This window comes from Emydura macquarii, unplaced genomic scaffold (genome assembly GCF_026122565.2).
Source record: "Emydura macquarii macquarii isolate MOO-44397 ecotype Brisbane River unplaced genomic scaffold, CSIRO-AGI_Emac_v2 contig_383, whole genome shotgun sequence".
Taxonomy (NCBI): Eukaryota; Metazoa; Chordata; order Testudines; family Chelidae; genus Emydura; species Emydura macquarii.
The window spans coordinates 12319429-12337438 of record NW_027130520.1 but is presented as its reverse complement, the minus strand read 5'-3'; the positions used below and the strand labels follow the sequence as shown (position 1 = coordinate 12337438).

Below are 18010 nucleotides of genomic sequence, written 5' to 3'. Positions count from 1 at the left end.
ACAGACTCAGCATGCTCCATAAAAAAAAGACTGCACATGAGGGAGAGTTTTAAGAAGAATCTACAATACAGCAGATTTTTTAAAATAGATTTTAGGGGAAATCTTGAAATATTTTGAAATGTCAAACTTAAGAAAAAATAGAAAAAAGTTTGAATTTTTTTTCACCAAAATGTTCTCCTTTTTTTCCCAACTAGCTTTGGGCATTATCAATATTGAAGCTTCAATTGCTTGTAACTTGCTCTTGAGCCAAGATAAAATTAACTAGTGGAATGTGTATGTCTGTTCCAATACTTTTTAGTACATAGCAAGTATACAAAGAATTTAGTTTGAGTAGACACTTATATGTCAAGTAGTGTGGTATATACACTATCTTGTTAAAATATAAGACTTTGAAAGGCTTTATACCAATTTTGTTTTCTTGTTTATTCCCAGCTGTGAATTTATTGAATGGTCTTCTTATTTCATGCTACGAAAAGTAAAAAAATAGATTTCATGCTCTTTACCATCAGAAATCTATTCATTAAAGTGTGTCATGATGTGTGCAATTAGATTCACACTAGTCTGGAATTAGGGAGTCTATGCTAGATAATAACTGTAACCAGCAATAGTTCTGGCTGTTCTCTAACCGTTGACCCAAAATTGTTCCTTTTAAAAAATAGTTATATTTCTTTTCAATATTAGTCTAATAGCTGCGAGGTTCTGAGCACTCTACGCAAAGTGATGATTGCTCTCAATTCAGCACCTTTCAGGAGGCATTTATTGTCGTGCAGGTTTGCACATGGAGACATTGCACTTTTAGAAATATCACAGTCAGATCAGCCTATTTTTATCAGAAGGACAGCAGGTTTAGTTTGATTTCACTGGCAGAGAAAATACATTTGCAAACTTCTTACTGTGTTTGATAGATTAGCACAAACAGAGCCTGATCATTAAGTCTTTGCTCAGGCAAAACCTCCACTGAACTCTGAATCTATGATTCATGACTTTAGATGGGAGTTTTGCCTGAGTAAAGACTGTAGGATCAGCGCTAAAATATGCTTGGTCTTCTAAAAGAATGCGTGAGAATTTAGGCAACAATTCAGCATATATGTAATACTAAGCAAATGTGTCATCCCATTGAAGTCAACTCTCATGCTAAAGTTACAGACATGCTTAGGTATTTCACTGAATCATGCCATTAGCATGTTTTCTCCCTCCCCCGAGTCCGCTTCTGCCTAAAGCAAGAAGACAGGAGTGCAGAGATGTACAGTAGCTCCTGGATTCTGTGAGCAGAAACAACTCTTGGTTTAATACAGGTTTTTGTAAATATTGCATCAAAAATATTAATAAAGAGCAGTGTAGTCCAGAATGGCAGAAGCTTTAGGTCTGAAATTAAGAGAGATGAAGCAACATGGAAAGAGAAACATCTTTCTTCATTCTCACATCACCTGTGAAAGGACATGGAAAAAATAGTTATTCTATGGATTATCTGTTGTGAGATCAAATGAATAAAGGAGTTCATTATGCTATTTCAGTAATAGTGCATGAAAAGACATCACAAAACCAATAACATTATTCACCACTAGAACTGGGCAAACTTTTTTGGCCAAAACTTCTTGTTGGCAAACAATGTAGATCAAGTGACATTAAAATGTTTCATAAATTCATGTTGGTTTCCCAAAATTGTTCATGTTGAAAAAAGGCAAACAAAAGAAAAATCCAAAGAAATCAAAATGTTTCATTTGGGCATTTTTTGACATGAAATGGTTTGTTTTTTTATTCAAAATGCCTTTTAACTTAGAAATTTCCTTATTTTTTAAAAAGTAAAAAGCCACTTGAAATCAAAATGAAATGTTCCATTTTGGGTCAACATTTAATTTGACCTGAAACCACTTTTTTAAATTTTGACTCACTGAGAATTTTGAAAAATGTTGGTTTTGGGTTGTGCCAAAAGGATTTTTAATTTTTTTTTCCGAATTGTCAGTGAACTGAAGCAATTCTTCACACAGCTCTATTTATGTGGATGTTTGGGAAATTAGCACCTTTTGGTTTGTGCCAGCCATGTTGGTGTGGAAACTGACGAAAGCATAGTTTACGTCTAAATTGTAGCATTTAGCCACAGATGTTCATCAGGGTGATGTGGAAGTGGTTGCAGAGTTGCACACAAGAGAATGCCACACCTCTTTCATGCAGAGGAACTGGACTCCTGCCAGCTCTGCATAAGTCTCTCTGAATGGGAATTTTGGGGCAGGACAAGAAGAAGAACCACTGGGTTCACAGCAAAATGCCCATGATACCTCAAATGCATACATATGAAGTACACAAGGCTTGCAGCCCTATTCCAGTCCAGTGGTTGGAATGACAGTCACGGATGGGCTGCACCGTTACCTCATGCTCTGACCACAGGTTGAAGAGGATTTCACAGCCTTCCATCTCCACATGAAGCTGATTTATGGATCGATCCTGCAATTTGGTAAGCACCTCTTGTGAGGTGTTGAGTGTTTTGAACTTCCATAGCATCATTACATCAATGAGTACTGAGGGAGCACAATACCTTGCATGACTGGGCTTTTATGTAGGCCTAGTGTGGAGGGGAAGAATTTCACTTCAATGAATATTGTAGGGGAGAAGATGATTTGAATCCCACTCAACCAATGCACTGTTAACTGTCATTTTGGTAAGTCCAGTACTTTAAAAGCATAGCAGAAATAGCACCTTCAACTTCTGGGAAAAAAACTAACTCTTCACTTTTTCTTTTATTTGCAAACAAGTTTGATTTCCAGGTTTTTTAAGACATGACAGATGCCAAAGGTGTGAAGGCAGCAGCTGTTCACTAGCAGATACTTTGCAGATAATTGGCGATTGCCGCAGAGCTGTCCATAAGAATTTGCATATAAAGTGTGTTGCTTCAACTTTGACTTTTGTTTGTTTTGTGGAAATCAGCAACAAAAAATCCCAGCTTTTGACAAGGGCGATTTTGATCAAATAAGCAAAAACTTAGTTTTTTGCTAACAAATTTGTGAAATGTATCAAATAACTGCAAAAATTCATGAAAAATGCCTCATATTTAGAAAGTAGTTGAGGAAGTCATTAATGGAAAATTCACAAAATTGAGCAATGGCTGAAATTTAGGACTGCAAATTATTGCATAATTCACAACTTTTAATGTGAATTTTAGTTTTACATCTGCAAAAAGAACATTCAGAATAATTCTTAAATGTAAACAGTACCTTCTGCTAATGGACCAGGATAAAGCGTTCTATTTTTCTGTTGTCTTCAGGTACAAATGTGTTTGCAATTCTCCTTGTACATCTCCACAGAAATTTCTTGGGCCCAGATCTTCAGCTGGTATAAATTAGTGTAGCTCCACTGAACTAAATGGAGATATGCTGATTTACACCAGATGAGGATTTTTGTGAACTGGTTCTTTATATATTAAATAAATTAATAAATATATTAAGTTCTGCTAAATGTTACCTCAGAGGATAAACAGGTATCATCAAAGGACACTTTTGTAGAGGACAGATAGGTATTGGTGACAGTAATGTCTTCTAGTTCAGTGCTGAAGTGATCAGACTCCTTAATGACACTGTAGTTTAGGGCCACACTGTAACTTGCAGGTTTCTCTGACTGTTTCTGCTGGCAATTGCAGAGTTTCTTGAAGGATGCTCTGAATTTCTGGGACATGAGATTGTAAATCACAGGGTTGATGGCACTATTTAGATAAATGCAGATTCTACAAAATAACAGGAACCAATTTTCTTGAAAAGGGTTGGAAAGAAAGGAGTTTACAACAACCAGTGTCCTATAGGGCATCCATAAAAATGCAAACAGGATCACTACCACAGCCAGCATCTTGGTAACCTATGGAAAACACAAAAATGTACAGTGAATAAGTAGAAAATCAATTCTCAGTGCTTTGTAGGGATGTGCATCTAAAATTCATATTATATGTTAGTGATGGGCCCAATCTAAAACTGAAAAATCTTGAATTTGGTGAAGTTTTGATTAATGTCTGGCTCTCGATGAGAATTTTGCAGCTTGTCCCTATTTCCTTATCACTATAATGGGCTGAGTCAATTTCATAGATCCAAACTCCCCTAAACTTTCATAAAATATGGATGATTATATATGGCTAACGTCCGTATTATTTAGTTTATATCCAATTAATCCCCATTAAACATATTATTTTAGGTCTGCGTCTTTGCAGCTACCATAGTTAGAAACAAGTGTCTACACCGTTGGTAAGAAGGGCATTCCCGTCTTTCCCTCTGGCAGGGAGTACCTATTTCGAGCACTGATGGTTTGTGACATATTGCAACTGAATCCAACCTACCTACTTCAATGACTACTGTCGCATAATATCAGACCACCATATTTGATACAAAGAAGTCTGATTTAGATTTGTTTTTAATCTAAAAAGCATAAACAACTAATTCAGTCATAAGTCCTGACCAAATGATTGATACATAATGTTCTGAAACTCTTAATGATAGCCTAAACATTACCAGAGAAATTGTGGGTTACCCTTAGTGCTTTATAATCTTAGGAAAAGTCACTTATTTCACTGAAACAGACAAGTTGGGGGAGGTAATATCTTTTATGGGGCCAATTTCTGTTGGTGAAAGAGAAGCTCCTGAGATTACACAGAGCTCTTCTTCAGGTCTAGGAAAGGTATTCAGAGTGTACATATGTCTACACTGCAATAAAATACCCAAGCTTTGGGACCCTGGAGGGCTCAGCATGAACCCCAATATCTACACTGCAATTTTATAGCCCTGCAACCCAAGCCCACAAGCCCGAGTCAGCTGACGTGGGCCAACAGCAGGTGTTTTATTGAAGTGTAGACATACCCAGGCTGTTACTGCTAAATACAAGGTGGGACAGATTGTTAAGCAATGGAGTTAACACATATTGAAAAGACCTTTCAAGGCAAAGTGGGCAGTTAACTCTTCACATTGTAGGGCAAAAGACTGTTGGTGGGTTACAGATTACTGTAGTGAGCCATAAATCCAGTGCCTTTGTTGAGTCAATGATTTGTAGTATCTAGCAAAGTTATGAATTTATGTTATGAATAAGTTCCCAGGCTCACTTTTTGAAGGTGATGTGCTGGTTTCCTTGGAGGATGAGGACTAAGAGGTCAGATATGGAGAGATCATTTTATTAAAAATGTTCATTCACAGGTGATGGGGTGTTTTTGCCATTTATGATTTTATCACTTAAGTAAGTTTGCTTTTAAAAAAAAAGGCAATGAGACTTCTCCCTTGAGGGATCCCAGAAAATTGAAGTAAAGCCAATAAAAAATCAAAGTGAAAAGTGAGGGCAGCAAAAACAAAACAAAATAAGAGTTCTTGATAAAATGAGTCCCAATATTCCGAATGTAGCTAATACACTAACAATATTTTACATTTACAGTATTTAGTGCCTTTCACCCTGTAATCTCCAAGTTATGCATTTAAGAAAGTATGAGAAACTTATTAATAGTCAAGGTGAACATTTTGGTAATGATGAGTTAATATACTGGAAACAGAGGCACAACCCCAGTGATATCATTAAGGGTGCATGGAATATAGGTCAGTATAGAATTACATCCACTGTGCATGTGGGAAATGAGTAGGGTGAGGACTCTTTCCATTCAACTCAGCCTATGTCTACACTTGCCATGAAATTCAGCAACAGTCAAACTGCCTAACGCCTATTTAACATGATGTTTTCACTTTGCTGCACCAACAGGAAATGTCCTCCCATCAACGCAGCGTTACTCTTCTTGGCGGAGGTGGATTAGCAGCATCGATTTTCAGGTTGATTGAGTGGGTCTCCATTTCTGCTCAATTGATCCTGGTGAATTGATCTGGTGCCACTGACTGTGCCACTGTCATTATAGACATATCTTAAGAGTGTCTTCTTTTATTGTGCTTCTTTGTATGTTGCCATCTCTTGTTGAAATAATGCAGTTGCAGCTTGTTGACAAATTAATGACTTTTCCCTTTCCCTGCTCCTTGATGCTATTACACTTTATACCCATTCTCAGGCTAGCTGTAGAAATAAGACAATGGTACTACAGCTCCTATAACTATAGTATATAATTTCATTGCTCCTCAGGTGGCTATGCAGGTGTGTGGGATTTGAATTTTAATTGACTCTGCAGGAGGACTGAAAGCTACTTCAATATCTTTCCTATTAACACTAATATTGTATTTTCAGTTCTTTTGTTTTTGTGTCTTTGTTTAAAGGTGTAGGACATATATTTTTCTTGCCTCTTGCAATCAGATTTTCATTATATAGAAAATATGCAGTCTCATTACCTGAGGTATATGTTTTCTCCTATCTGGCTAGAAGCCCACATACCAGATGTAAATATTTTTCCATAATTATAAGTGTTGGTTTTTTACTTATGGGTGTTGGCAATAACATATCCAGCTGAGAATCTTATAATTTAACTTTTACAGTTTAGAGAACTGCTTTATTTGCCCCCGCCCCCCCCTCTGGTCACAGGTTTACAGCAGTGTTGCAAAATAGTTTTGGCTGGCTAAGACAGACTCTTATTAGACAGAAGAAAAAATAAGAGAGTTAGGAAAGAGGAGAAATAAGGAAGGGATGAATACAGACACATGGGAGGAGAGGGAGACAAAATTTCACATTCTAGGTGGTGTTCAGGATTCAGCTGGAGCTAGTGGAGGCAGTGATTTCATGTAGTTCTGTCTTTCTGGCCTGGTCTGGTTAGGCTATCTCTCAGGATTAGGAAGAAGAGGATTCAGGGTCCCAGAAGATGGTGGGTGTAGAAGCCTGGATGGTGAAACTCATTCCAATATCCAATTTTTTTCTCCCAAAGTCTCTTTCTTTAAGGAGCCCAAGAGGGAGTGATGGACAGAATATTCCATCCCCACATTATTTTGTCCACCATTTGGCCCTAAAATCCAACATTCCAATTTTGGTTAATTGATTTTCAATCTCACGCTCTTCTTGTTTACCAGGCATGATCTTAACACAGTCCTTGAATTTTATCAGTTGGCCTTTTTGTTTGCACTATTCAGTCCGTCTCCCTTTTTTTACGTTTTTCTATCAACATTTTTAAGTCCATAAGATGTCACAATAACTTGTTGTTATAGGTTGTTGTGATATTTTATGAATTTACACTCACTTTTTACAGTTGCACTCACAATTATGGTAAATGTATAGGCCTAATTATGAGATTAGGTGACAGAATTTTTCCGAATTAATTCCCACTTCAGATCCAATAGCTGAACTAGAGCATGTCTTTTAGAAAAATATTTAGTATTGATTAAAAAATTTACAGTGATGGAGAATATACCACAGCCTTTTGTAAATTGTTCCAATGGTTAATTACCTTCACTATTAAAAATTTGCATCTTATTTCTAGTCTAAATGTGCCTATCTTCTCCTTCCTGCCAGTGGATCTTATTTTGCCTTAGTTTATTGGACTGAAGAGCCCTCTATTATCAAATTTCCATTCCCCATACTTTTAGACTATGATCAAGTGTCCCCTTAATCTTCTCTTTATTAAGATAAATAGATAGATTCAAAGTGATCAATCTGTAGTCTGTAACTGTCATGGCTCTTCTCTGAACACTCTCCAATTTATCAACATTCTTCTTGAATTGTGGACACCAGAACTGGACACAGTATTCCAGTAGTGGTTATATCAGTGTCAAACACTTAGTTAATATAACCTCTCTTCTCTTACTCACTATTCTCCTATTTATCTAGAAGATCCATGTGTCTTTCTTCCAGTTTGTTTCTTGTTTTCCTTTTGATGTTGTTGTGAAACTGAAGCCTCACTCCCAGTTTGCACTGGAAGCTTGAAAAGCTGCATATTTATTCACAATCGGTGACATTACATTGGATTGTATAGTACTTTGAAAAGTCAACATGGGTGAAATCCTGAAGTCAGTGGCTAAGCTCCCATTATCTTCAATGGGGAAAGAATTTCACCCCATATATCAAAATGTCTTCAAAGATCCATCTTTATCTTCTGGACTACCACATATTTGTAGTCATTATATTGATCACAGGGGAACAATATAGTCCTTAAAATACTCAGGAGGACTGACATTGTTTTACGTTTGCTATTAATGGTTTAGTCTCAGATTCGTCAAATGCTATGCAGCAATAGAAAAGAAATCAAACGCTGATGTTTATTTCAGTTCATTTTCTTGAACACTTCTGTCCAGATGATCACACAATAGTGAAATAAATCTCAACACTGAATTTGCATTATACTCCTTTTGTTCTCAGTAAAGCAAATGAGACTTTGAACTATCTGGCTTCAAAAGACATTCTTGCCAAGACACCCACCATCTTTTAATCTTATTGATGTCAGTTTTACAGCTTTAACTGGAGTGATTTGGACACTTTTGTTTTCTCACCCACAGTGCCATTTAGTATGGTAATGAGATCTGACTCGTTTCCTGAAGCAGTAGTGTACAACCGAATCATTCTATTCCATTTTTTCCCACTTAGACTGTACTTGAGTGCACTTACAGTCTACATGGCCATCTTATGTCCGAAGTGCCATAACTTCACTCTTGGTGATTTGTGCAATTTCTCCTAAATTAGTCTATTTAACAGGAAATTTGCAGAACATTAGTCATTAAAGTCACCATTTCCATTTTCACTGGGACCTTTCTCCAGGCACTATCCAGGTCCAAAGTATTTCTCACCTAAATGTAGAATACTTTGGTTCAGATGACTAGCTACACCATTTTCTTTTGCCAAATATTACTTAAACCCTGTCTGATGTAAACATCACCATCCTCGTTAGATACCAGATGGATCTTAAAAAATCTGTAGAAAATCATTGGGCCTGAGCATATGCTTAAAGTTAAGCACGTGATTAAATTATTTGCCCAATCAGAGTTACAGTGCTCAAAACCTTGCAGGACTGAGGCCAAACTGTGATTCGGCTCTGAAAAGGGAAAATGTCAAATTTGCACCATGTTCCACCACAGATCTCCTCCCTGTATTGGGTACCTACAAAGCTTAGTGACTGACTAAGCACTGGATCAAAAGTCCTTGGAAGACCTGTGCAGATTGTGATCTGGATTCTGTTCCTTCCTGGAACAGGCAGTGCAAGTGTATAGTCTAAGGAGGAAGCCTGATGGAGAGGGAGATGCAGAAGAGCTTCAGAATGAATTGGAAATGGCTTCTAATATAGCCTGGAGTGTCTCACTGCAAAATATAAAATATTGTTCGTTTGAAATAATTTTAAAATACATTTTAGACCAAATTCTTCTTAGCTAAACCTGAGTAACCTAAAGTAAATCCACTGACTTTAATAGAGTTATTTCAGTTTTACATTATTGTAACAGAGGGCATGTCTACACTGGGGCATTCAGGAAAGTTAAGAAGAATCAGTGCAGTTAATGAGCATTAGTTAAAAGTGTGTTAAACCCTCATATGAATGTTCTCATTCAGGAATAAAATGGCCTTAGTTTGTGGTATTTTAATTCTCTTCTGATGTATTGTAAGAGAAGAATTTGGCAAACCATATTAATATATGATTAAGATAATATATATGATAATATATGATTAAGATATTTAATAGCTTGATTAAACTGTATTCATAATTGCAATGAAAATTTATCTTAAGCAAATACCCAAGAGCAGCAAAAAATTGATGTCTACCAAGATGAGATTTATCTAATAGTCAAATGAAAATGCTCTGGAAATGCAGATATTTTAAAGATGGCCCAAAGAGGAAGAAAAAAAAAAAAGCTGGTTTTGTGCCTTCCCTCTCCTTTGGAATGTATAAAGAAGGCCTGAAATAAATAGGTGTTAACTAAAATTAACACACTTCAATGAGTTTTAAGTCATCAGGAGGTGGGAAGGGGGGATACTTCCCATCTCATATAATCCAATTTTGCTTACTTGATATTTCTGATTCTCTAGTCATCCATGGAGTCTTCCTGGAATAATATAGTAGATTTTCTAATGTAAAAATATTTCAGGCCTTCTTTTTACACCATAAAAAGGGTAAAAAAAAACCCATGCCAAATATTTTCCAGCCCTGGCTTGTCCTCTCCATTAGTATTCCCTTTTACTGCTGGTTCCAGGCATGAGAGAGCATCCAGGACCACCTGGACCAATATGCAAAACTAAGTACATGGGATCCAGGCCGCCTAGCAGATTGTTTCATTATATTTTCTATCAACCAGTTTCTATCTTGGGTTACGTCTCATACTCAGGACCACGGCAGAGAGGAGTCTGTCTAACTTAACATACTTTTAGTCATTTTTCCTGCTACTTGCACCCTTGGGATCAATTTCTAGTCTGGTGCACCAGTGCAACACCAAAGAAGAAAATGGGGATGTTCTGATGTAGATAAGGGCAGAATCTGACCCTTAAAACTGAATTCCGATCTCAGTTATGCAGCTGTAACACACAGTGAGGCCAGTGGGAGTTTTCCCTTGTTGCATGTTGGACTGTATTTAGATTGTAAACTCTTTGGGATAGGGACTATGTTTTCCCATAAGATTTTGCAGCACTGAGCCCATTTTGGATGCTACCATACTAGAAATAATATAACAAATAATAGTATTTAATAATACCACCCTATTAGGTCTCCTTTCTACATAAAGCACTACTTGCAAACACTAGCTTTACTGAAAAAGCAGCTACAATAATCCAAGAAGTTGACAGTCTCCATGAAAAGCCTTTTCTATCTTCATAAAACAGAAAATATATGTTGTATATACTGTAAATTGTCATTTTAATTTTATAACATGGCAAGAGCCATTGTCTGCAACACTAAATAAAAAGATGATTCAATTTTTGAAAGAATGCTAAGCAATACAAAGCACACATTTGCAAGCACATGGATCTATCCTTCATGATGACAAATTGAAAATTAATCAAGATAAAAATAATATCAACTAATGGATGAAACAAACTTAACCACTTCTAACCCAAGTAACTAACTACAAACAGATATGTTTAAACAATTACAAACTACAAAAAAAGAAGGTTCAGTTTGTATATTTCTAAACCTGGGCTCTATAGATCAGTACATGCTGAATTCTCTGCTAACCAGTTCAATTAACTTGTGAGGTGAATGTCAGTCCCACAGCAGGAAAAGCAATTAGTCTCATTAAATAGCAACAGGCTACACAAAGAACTATGAAAATATGACTTAAAATTCTCATGTTTAGATGCTGTATCCCTAACCACAAGGATGCATTGAGCATTTCAAAAAAGATGACCACATCAGGCATGATGCCTACAGAAATTATGCTACCTAGTGGTTGCTGAAACGTCCCTTTTTAGTTAGTACTAAGACTCGATTCTGAAAACAATATTTCATCATAGCCCGTCAGTGTGGAGGAAATAGGCGATCCATATTAATATGAAAATATAAAACATGATGTGGGCCTGATCCTGAATGGTCAATGGGAGTTTAAGGTGCCCTGCCCCTCTCAGGATTGGGATCTAAAAGTGCTAAATGCTATATGAGAGCTGAGTATTATATATAATTATGAAGATAGTTGGTATAGACACACACCTCTTTGCTATTTTAGCATATGTACCAATTTATAATTAATATGATCAGACCTAGTCATCAAATTGAAAGCATCACGCACATTCAAAATACTTGCCTGTTGTTAATTACCTGACATATGGAAATAATACTAGTCATTAGCATTTGTATAGCATTTTTCACCCACAGATCTTTACAAAAGGAAGTATATATTTAGCTCTAATCATAGAAGGGGAAACTGAGACACAAAAAGTAGTGACTTCTCTAGTCACATAGTTACTCATTAACAAAGCAGGATTAAAACACAGGACTTGTGACTTCCAGTTTAGTGTCCTATCGGCAGATCACAAAAATAACTTAGGAATCATAGTGTATTTGTCTGAATTATTAGCAGGCTGTAATATGGTGAAAAATAGATTTGTCTTAATGTTTCATTTTGACAGTATCTAGTTGGTTTCTTGACAAGTCATAATAAGACAGTTGACTGTCTTTCAATATATGCCTTCTGTAGGAATAAGCAGTCATTTGTAGGCACTCTGGAATCAATTCAGTTTTCTCAATGACATGCTCTAATCACATGCCCTGAACTGGTAGCTTTTAGGGTTTTTTTTGGTATGCCTTAATCTAAATAAAAGAGATAAAGCACATTTTAAACATTTTTCATGTATTTTAACCAAGTTTCTTTACTTTTTAATTTGTCTAAACAAAATCTAATAAGAGAATGTGCAAATGTGTGTATGAACATTATACTTAAATCAATTTCCTACCTGCCTTCTAGAAGCAATAGTGCTATTGAAACACCTGTTAGTCATCTTGGAATTCATAGTCTTGTTTTGGTGAGTCGAGTTGTTTCTCCATGTCTTAGGGTTCTCTTTTGGATCAGAAGGGATGGGATTCAGAAACAATATTCTGGCAATCAGTCCATAGAGGACAGTAGCCAATATCATTGGCACAACATAAAATATACCAAAGTCCATCATATATATAGGGGAGTAGTAGCTCCTGGACACCTTGTAGCCACAAGAAACAATGATGGTATCTTTGTAGACTATTGTGTTGAGATCTAGCAGGAAAAACCAGAGGGTACAGTATATGGAGGTGAAAGCCCAGACAAAAATAATGATCTTTTTGGCTCTTGAAAAAGTGCATAGGAACTGGGCTTTGATTGGGTGGCAGATGGCTATATATCTCTCAACAGTGAAGGCGGTGATGGAGCAAGAAGAAGCATTAATACCTAAGTATTGGAGATACGTAATGCAGAGACATCCCACGTAGCCATAGACCCAGGATCCATACAGGCTCTCAGTGATGTTGGGAAGTCCTGCAGCCACCAGCACCATGAGATCAGCCACAGCCAGACTCACCAGGTAACAGTTAGTGGGGGTCCTCATGTGTTTGGTCCTAAGGACCACCAACACCACCATGATATTCCCCACTATGCCTAGTCCACAGATGAGGAGGACCAAGAGAATGGTAACCACTTGGTAGTCAATAGTGATCACCTCTTGGCTCGGCAGCAGCCCTGTTTGGTTCTGTTCATCCCCTGTGCTGTTCTCCATCTTCACCAGCTTGAACCTGCTTCTGCTGGGCAATTGCTGTCAGCACATTTTCTCCTTATCCCTCTGCAAAAAAGTTAAACACAGTGGAGTGTGGATGATGCACAAACCCATGGCACACTCTCCATAAAGTCCCGGTCCCCACACAAGCTGCCTTCTCTCCAAGACTCCTGGTTTGTTTTCTTCACAAGTTCAATTACCAGACAGGTAGGTCCCTCTTGGATCCTATTTCATTAGCACAGATTAAAAAGCAGGTTCTTTTAATCTGGTCTGAGACACTCATGAGAATGAAATGCAACTAGAGATCAGAGCTTTCTCTCTCTGCAGAGCAGACTGAGACAGGGGGAAAGGGAGGGGGACGACAGAGAATCCTTTCCCTGCACTGACAGAGATCGCTAGCTAGCTAACACAATGCATGGGACTGTACCAATCCAATACTAACAGACTTCAGCATCACTGCTTTTCAGGGAGCAATCACAATGTAAGGGCAGCTGAGACAAGAACGAAGAGGACGTTCAGTCATGCCCATCAGAATTCCTATCCCTTTACACTGTTTTGCCTTTCTGTTCTCTGGTGGCTATGATCATTTTGTGTATTCCTCAGCGCTATACTAACTGCAGTAAAACACAGATTTTTATATTCTGATTTCCTATCTGTCCCTGTGCAAATGATGAGGCAGGTTACACTTACCTTGTGCTCTGCAGGGTTCTCAGAATACTTGTCCCATTAGAATTGAAATGAAAACTGTCCCAAGTTTTGAAACCTGCAGAAAACTCTGTCTTGTACTATACTCCACTAACATTTCACACACACACACACACACACACACACACACCCTTGAAAGAATCTCCTCTGGTAACACAGTGCTTAGCTAGGATAAGTAAAACCATGCACAAACAAGGCAATCAGTACAAATCATCTCTCTTGGATCCACTAATGAAAAATCTAAACAGTGCTGCTACTAATAGCATTCCCTAGCCAAACTGCACCTGGAAAATGTGTGCAGTGCTCCTGGCTCTGTAACCTGCTATAAGTCTCCACGTTTTACAGAGAGTGGGTAGCAAATCCTTCACTAGTACTTACTTAAAGGGACACTGCCACCTTGATATCAGATTTTTTCAACTCTTTATTTTACCTACTTCTCTTTTTAGTAGCACATTAGAAGACTGAAGCTGTTTTGAAATCCATTTTCTCTTTCTCCCTTTATGGCATGTGCGGATTGATTTGTTTCGATTTTTGTCTGCAGTTGCAAGGATTCCAAAAAAATAACAAGTTGTATGAATGGCAAAATAAATGAATGGCAAAATAAGAGACACTTAAACCTTAGCTGAAAATTTGAATCAAACCATTTTTGAGGTTTGATGGTTTGGTTAACTTTTGCCTGCCTGCACCTCCACTCAGAGCAGAGTCTGTTACCAATAGCGATAATATTTATGTGGTGCTTTTTTACCTATAGAGCTGAAAGCGCTTTATAAGTACCATAGTCTCTATGCAACAAATAGGAAAAGTGAGACACAGATGGGTGACGATTGCCCTTTGTCTTGCAGATGGTCAGTAGCAGAACCAGGGGTTGAATTCAGTATCCTGGCTGCCAGACCAGTCTTTTATCAACTGTGTCACACTGGAAATCTCATAAGAAATTTTGTTCCATACAATTTTCAGCCCACTTTTGTAACCCAGTTATTTTTGATAAAGCTGAATGAAGCACAAGGGCCCTGCTAATCAGATACTTGGGGTGTGGGGAGGAGGATTAAGCCCTTCTCCAGCCAACATTTTATCCTCAAGCCCAGGACAGATCTCACATTACCAGTTTAGGGCCTTAATCCTGTGAAGTGCTGAAAATCCTTAACTTCCATTGATTTCAGTGGGAATTGAGGAGCTCTGTACCTCACTAGAATGGACACTTTTCGTTGGCAACCTAACCCCTTGCTGCCCCAAAAGTCACTTCTCCAGTAACTTCTGCTTCCCATTTAGGCTATATATTCAGGTACAGAAAGGAAAAAGGATAATTTGAGCAGGGACTGAAAGACAGGGCTAGATTTAGGGGCAGGTGACCCAGGTTCGGTGTGCTGTTTTTGTTATTAGGAACAAAAGAAAAAATAGAATGTTTGAAGTAAAATGTTTTAGGTATTCTGTATGTGGATTCATTTTCCACTAACCTCCTAGAATGTTCTGGACATTTGTAGAATTTCGTGGAACCTTCCAGACTTTCTGAAAACTACGTTTTCCTCAAACCTCCTAAAATGTTGTCAGCCATGCCCTCACGGGTATCTAAGGGACGGCATGTCGCCAGTCAGTCAGTGAGATACAAGATAGAACTGAAGTGAAGTGAAAGCCCAGCTGTGATATTGTGAACCTTGTTTTATTGTGTAATTGGGAAAGTGTACTTGTGTTTTAAGACTTGAAGAGTGTAAGTAGTGACTAATAAAGGACATCGCTTGTTATTTTATCACTTGAAAACATAATGGGCCAGTCTTTGGATCTCTCTGACCCTGTGCTAAAGGACTAGGGTTAACATTCTAAACATTCTAACATTCACAACATGCCCATCAAGATACTTTCTCATTATTTCAAGCACACCCAGGAATGGAATGATGAGTCACTATAAATAACACTTTCCTCCACCAGCTATAAATTCTATTCAATTTCATTTCTATAATTCTGATCCCTTCTCCAGCTGTCCTTTGAATTGTTGTTGTTCGCTGAAAAATTGCAAGTTCTTACTCCTAAGATCTGGTCCCTGACTATACTCCAGTAATAACGATTCACTTTAGTGATAAAAGTCCTAAGAGAGAGTGAGCTGGATGCCTTTCATAGAATCATAGAAGATTAGGGTTGGAAGGGACCTTAGGAGTGCATCTAGTCCAACCTTGTGCTCAAAGCAGTACCAATCCTGTATATACACCTTCAAAGGGGGCTGCTTGCTGCATTCCAGTCAGTTACACCTGTGCAAACTCCTTCATGGCAACAGGGCTGCACAGCACAGATGTTACCAAAGACATAAATTGAAGGTAATGGTGTTGCAGAGGTGTAACTGAGGTATTGCCTACACATCAGCTTTTAACGCTTGTAATGAGCTATTGCCATGGTTGTCTATGCATTGTGTCTACACCCAACATGGTTCAAACGTTTGGTAACTGTGGTCAGCTAACAGTGTTTCGCTTCTGCCAGAGACTTAGGTTGGCATATGTTTGTTTCACTGTAAATGGTTCACTGCAGATAGGCCCATTACCCCGTTCATGTCACTGGTGTGGCTGCTCCTCCTTTCTACAAGCACTCTTTGCAGCAGGACATCTGAGCACACATCGGTTAAAGTACAGCTGGCACCACTCTGCAGGCAATCATCTGGGCAACCTGGGTAGATGTCCAAAAGCGCCTGAGTGACTTAGGAACACAAGTCCCTCTTTGAACTCTGTCCTTTGCTATGGCATTATGGGCCAGTTGGCAAGATTTTCCCAATATGCACTAATACAAAGATATGGCTTGGCAAGATGGTACACATAGAAGAACAAACGTGGAAAACCTGCAATGCGGATGCAAATTGACTATCCCCATAACAGGTTGCAAAGTTTATAGGCAATGAAGACTTCAGTTTAAGATCTGGTAATTAGGGGAGTGTGATTATAAAGGAATTTTCTTGGACCATATTTTTTACACCCTTCCTACTTCTTAGACTTCTTGCTTGAACTCAGCTATTAAGAAATTTCACATTCATACTACACAAGAGAATCAGCTCCAGGATAATCATAAGCCTTTATCACAATGCACTTGAATTTAAGGGGTTAGTCTTTCAAAACTGCCTGTGAGCAATGTTAAAGACAAGGGGCTAGATTCTCCGCTCATGTAAATGGTTATAGCTTCATTGATTTTTATCAGCACTATGAAGATTCAACAGGGATGAGTGCATTAGAGAGATAATAGCACTACCACATCACAGCTGTGAAAAAAGCAAACAAAACCAGCCAAATGGAAATTCAAAAAAGATTGTACCCTTAAAGTGATGGCTAAATGTTTCCTTTTAACACCCTAAGAATAATGAGAACATATAATTCTTCACCACTAAAAGGCCAGAATGAATTATTATATTTAGACACTGGAATCTGCATTTTGATAGGATTTTCAAAGAAAACAAATGTCACAAGTTGGAATGATCAGTAATTGATATTTTAGATTAAAGATGACTGTTGAAATGTCATTGATTTACCCATATTTGCCAGAGTGTGATTATAAATGTAAAAGCACATCCGTAGCTCTCCATTGTCCACACTGTGATCTTCTAGAAAAGTTTTGAGGGCTGAAAGCTTGCTAAGAGGTTATGATAATAATGAATAACTCTTATATCTTCAACATCCCCATGCAAATGAGCCAGCATACCAGTAATGAGTGTTGTCATCAGCAATAATGATACTGCAAGTATTTAAATCACACACATCCACACACATCCATGTTTCTTTTATACTCAAACATAGTGAGGAAAGGGGGATTTCAATGGGGAAAATATTTCTGCAGACATTTCATGTACCAGGGGTAATTTAATGTGAGTATTTTCTTTATTTCTTTATGATGTATAAGGAAGCTCTGAAAGTTGTTTGTTTGGTTTGATTATTTTTACATTAGAAGGATCAAGTCTTGTTTTTCATACATCAACTAGATCATTTGTCCTTTGAAGACAGAAGTCGTTCTGTTGGGTAGAGGTTTTCCATCTGAAGAAGTTTGTGACAGGATTAATTTGGAGATAATGAACCCTGTTAAGAATCTTGGCTTCAGTTATGATGTATACAAAGCACATGTATCAGGTGTGAACTAAAAATTGTAGTCCAGATTTTTTTAGGTGCAGATACCTGGCCAACCTGATTGCCTTCTATGAAGAGGTGACTGGCTTTGTGGATGAGGGGAAAGCAATGGATGTGATATACCTTGACTTTAGCAAAGCTTTTGATACAGTCTCCCACAGTATTCTTATTAGCAAGTTAAAGAAGTA

The 18010-nt window shown here is 37.7% G+C and overlaps 1 protein-coding gene across 1 annotated transcript; it reads right to left on the bottom strand.

The window, feature by feature from the left end:
• Nucleotides 1-3435: 3435 nt before the first annotated feature.
• On the bottom strand, nucleotides 3436-13032 carry TRHR (thyrotropin releasing hormone receptor). The gene is made up of 2 exons (XM_067536107.1): nucleotides 12241-13032; nucleotides 3436-3843 (listed from the first exon to the last, which is right to left on the bottom strand). Exons 1-2 carry the CDS (start codon nucleotides 13030-13032, stop codon nucleotides 3436-3438), a joined length of 1200 nt encoding a protein of 399 aa, XP_067392208.1.
• Nucleotides 13033-18010: the final 4978 nt, after the last annotated feature.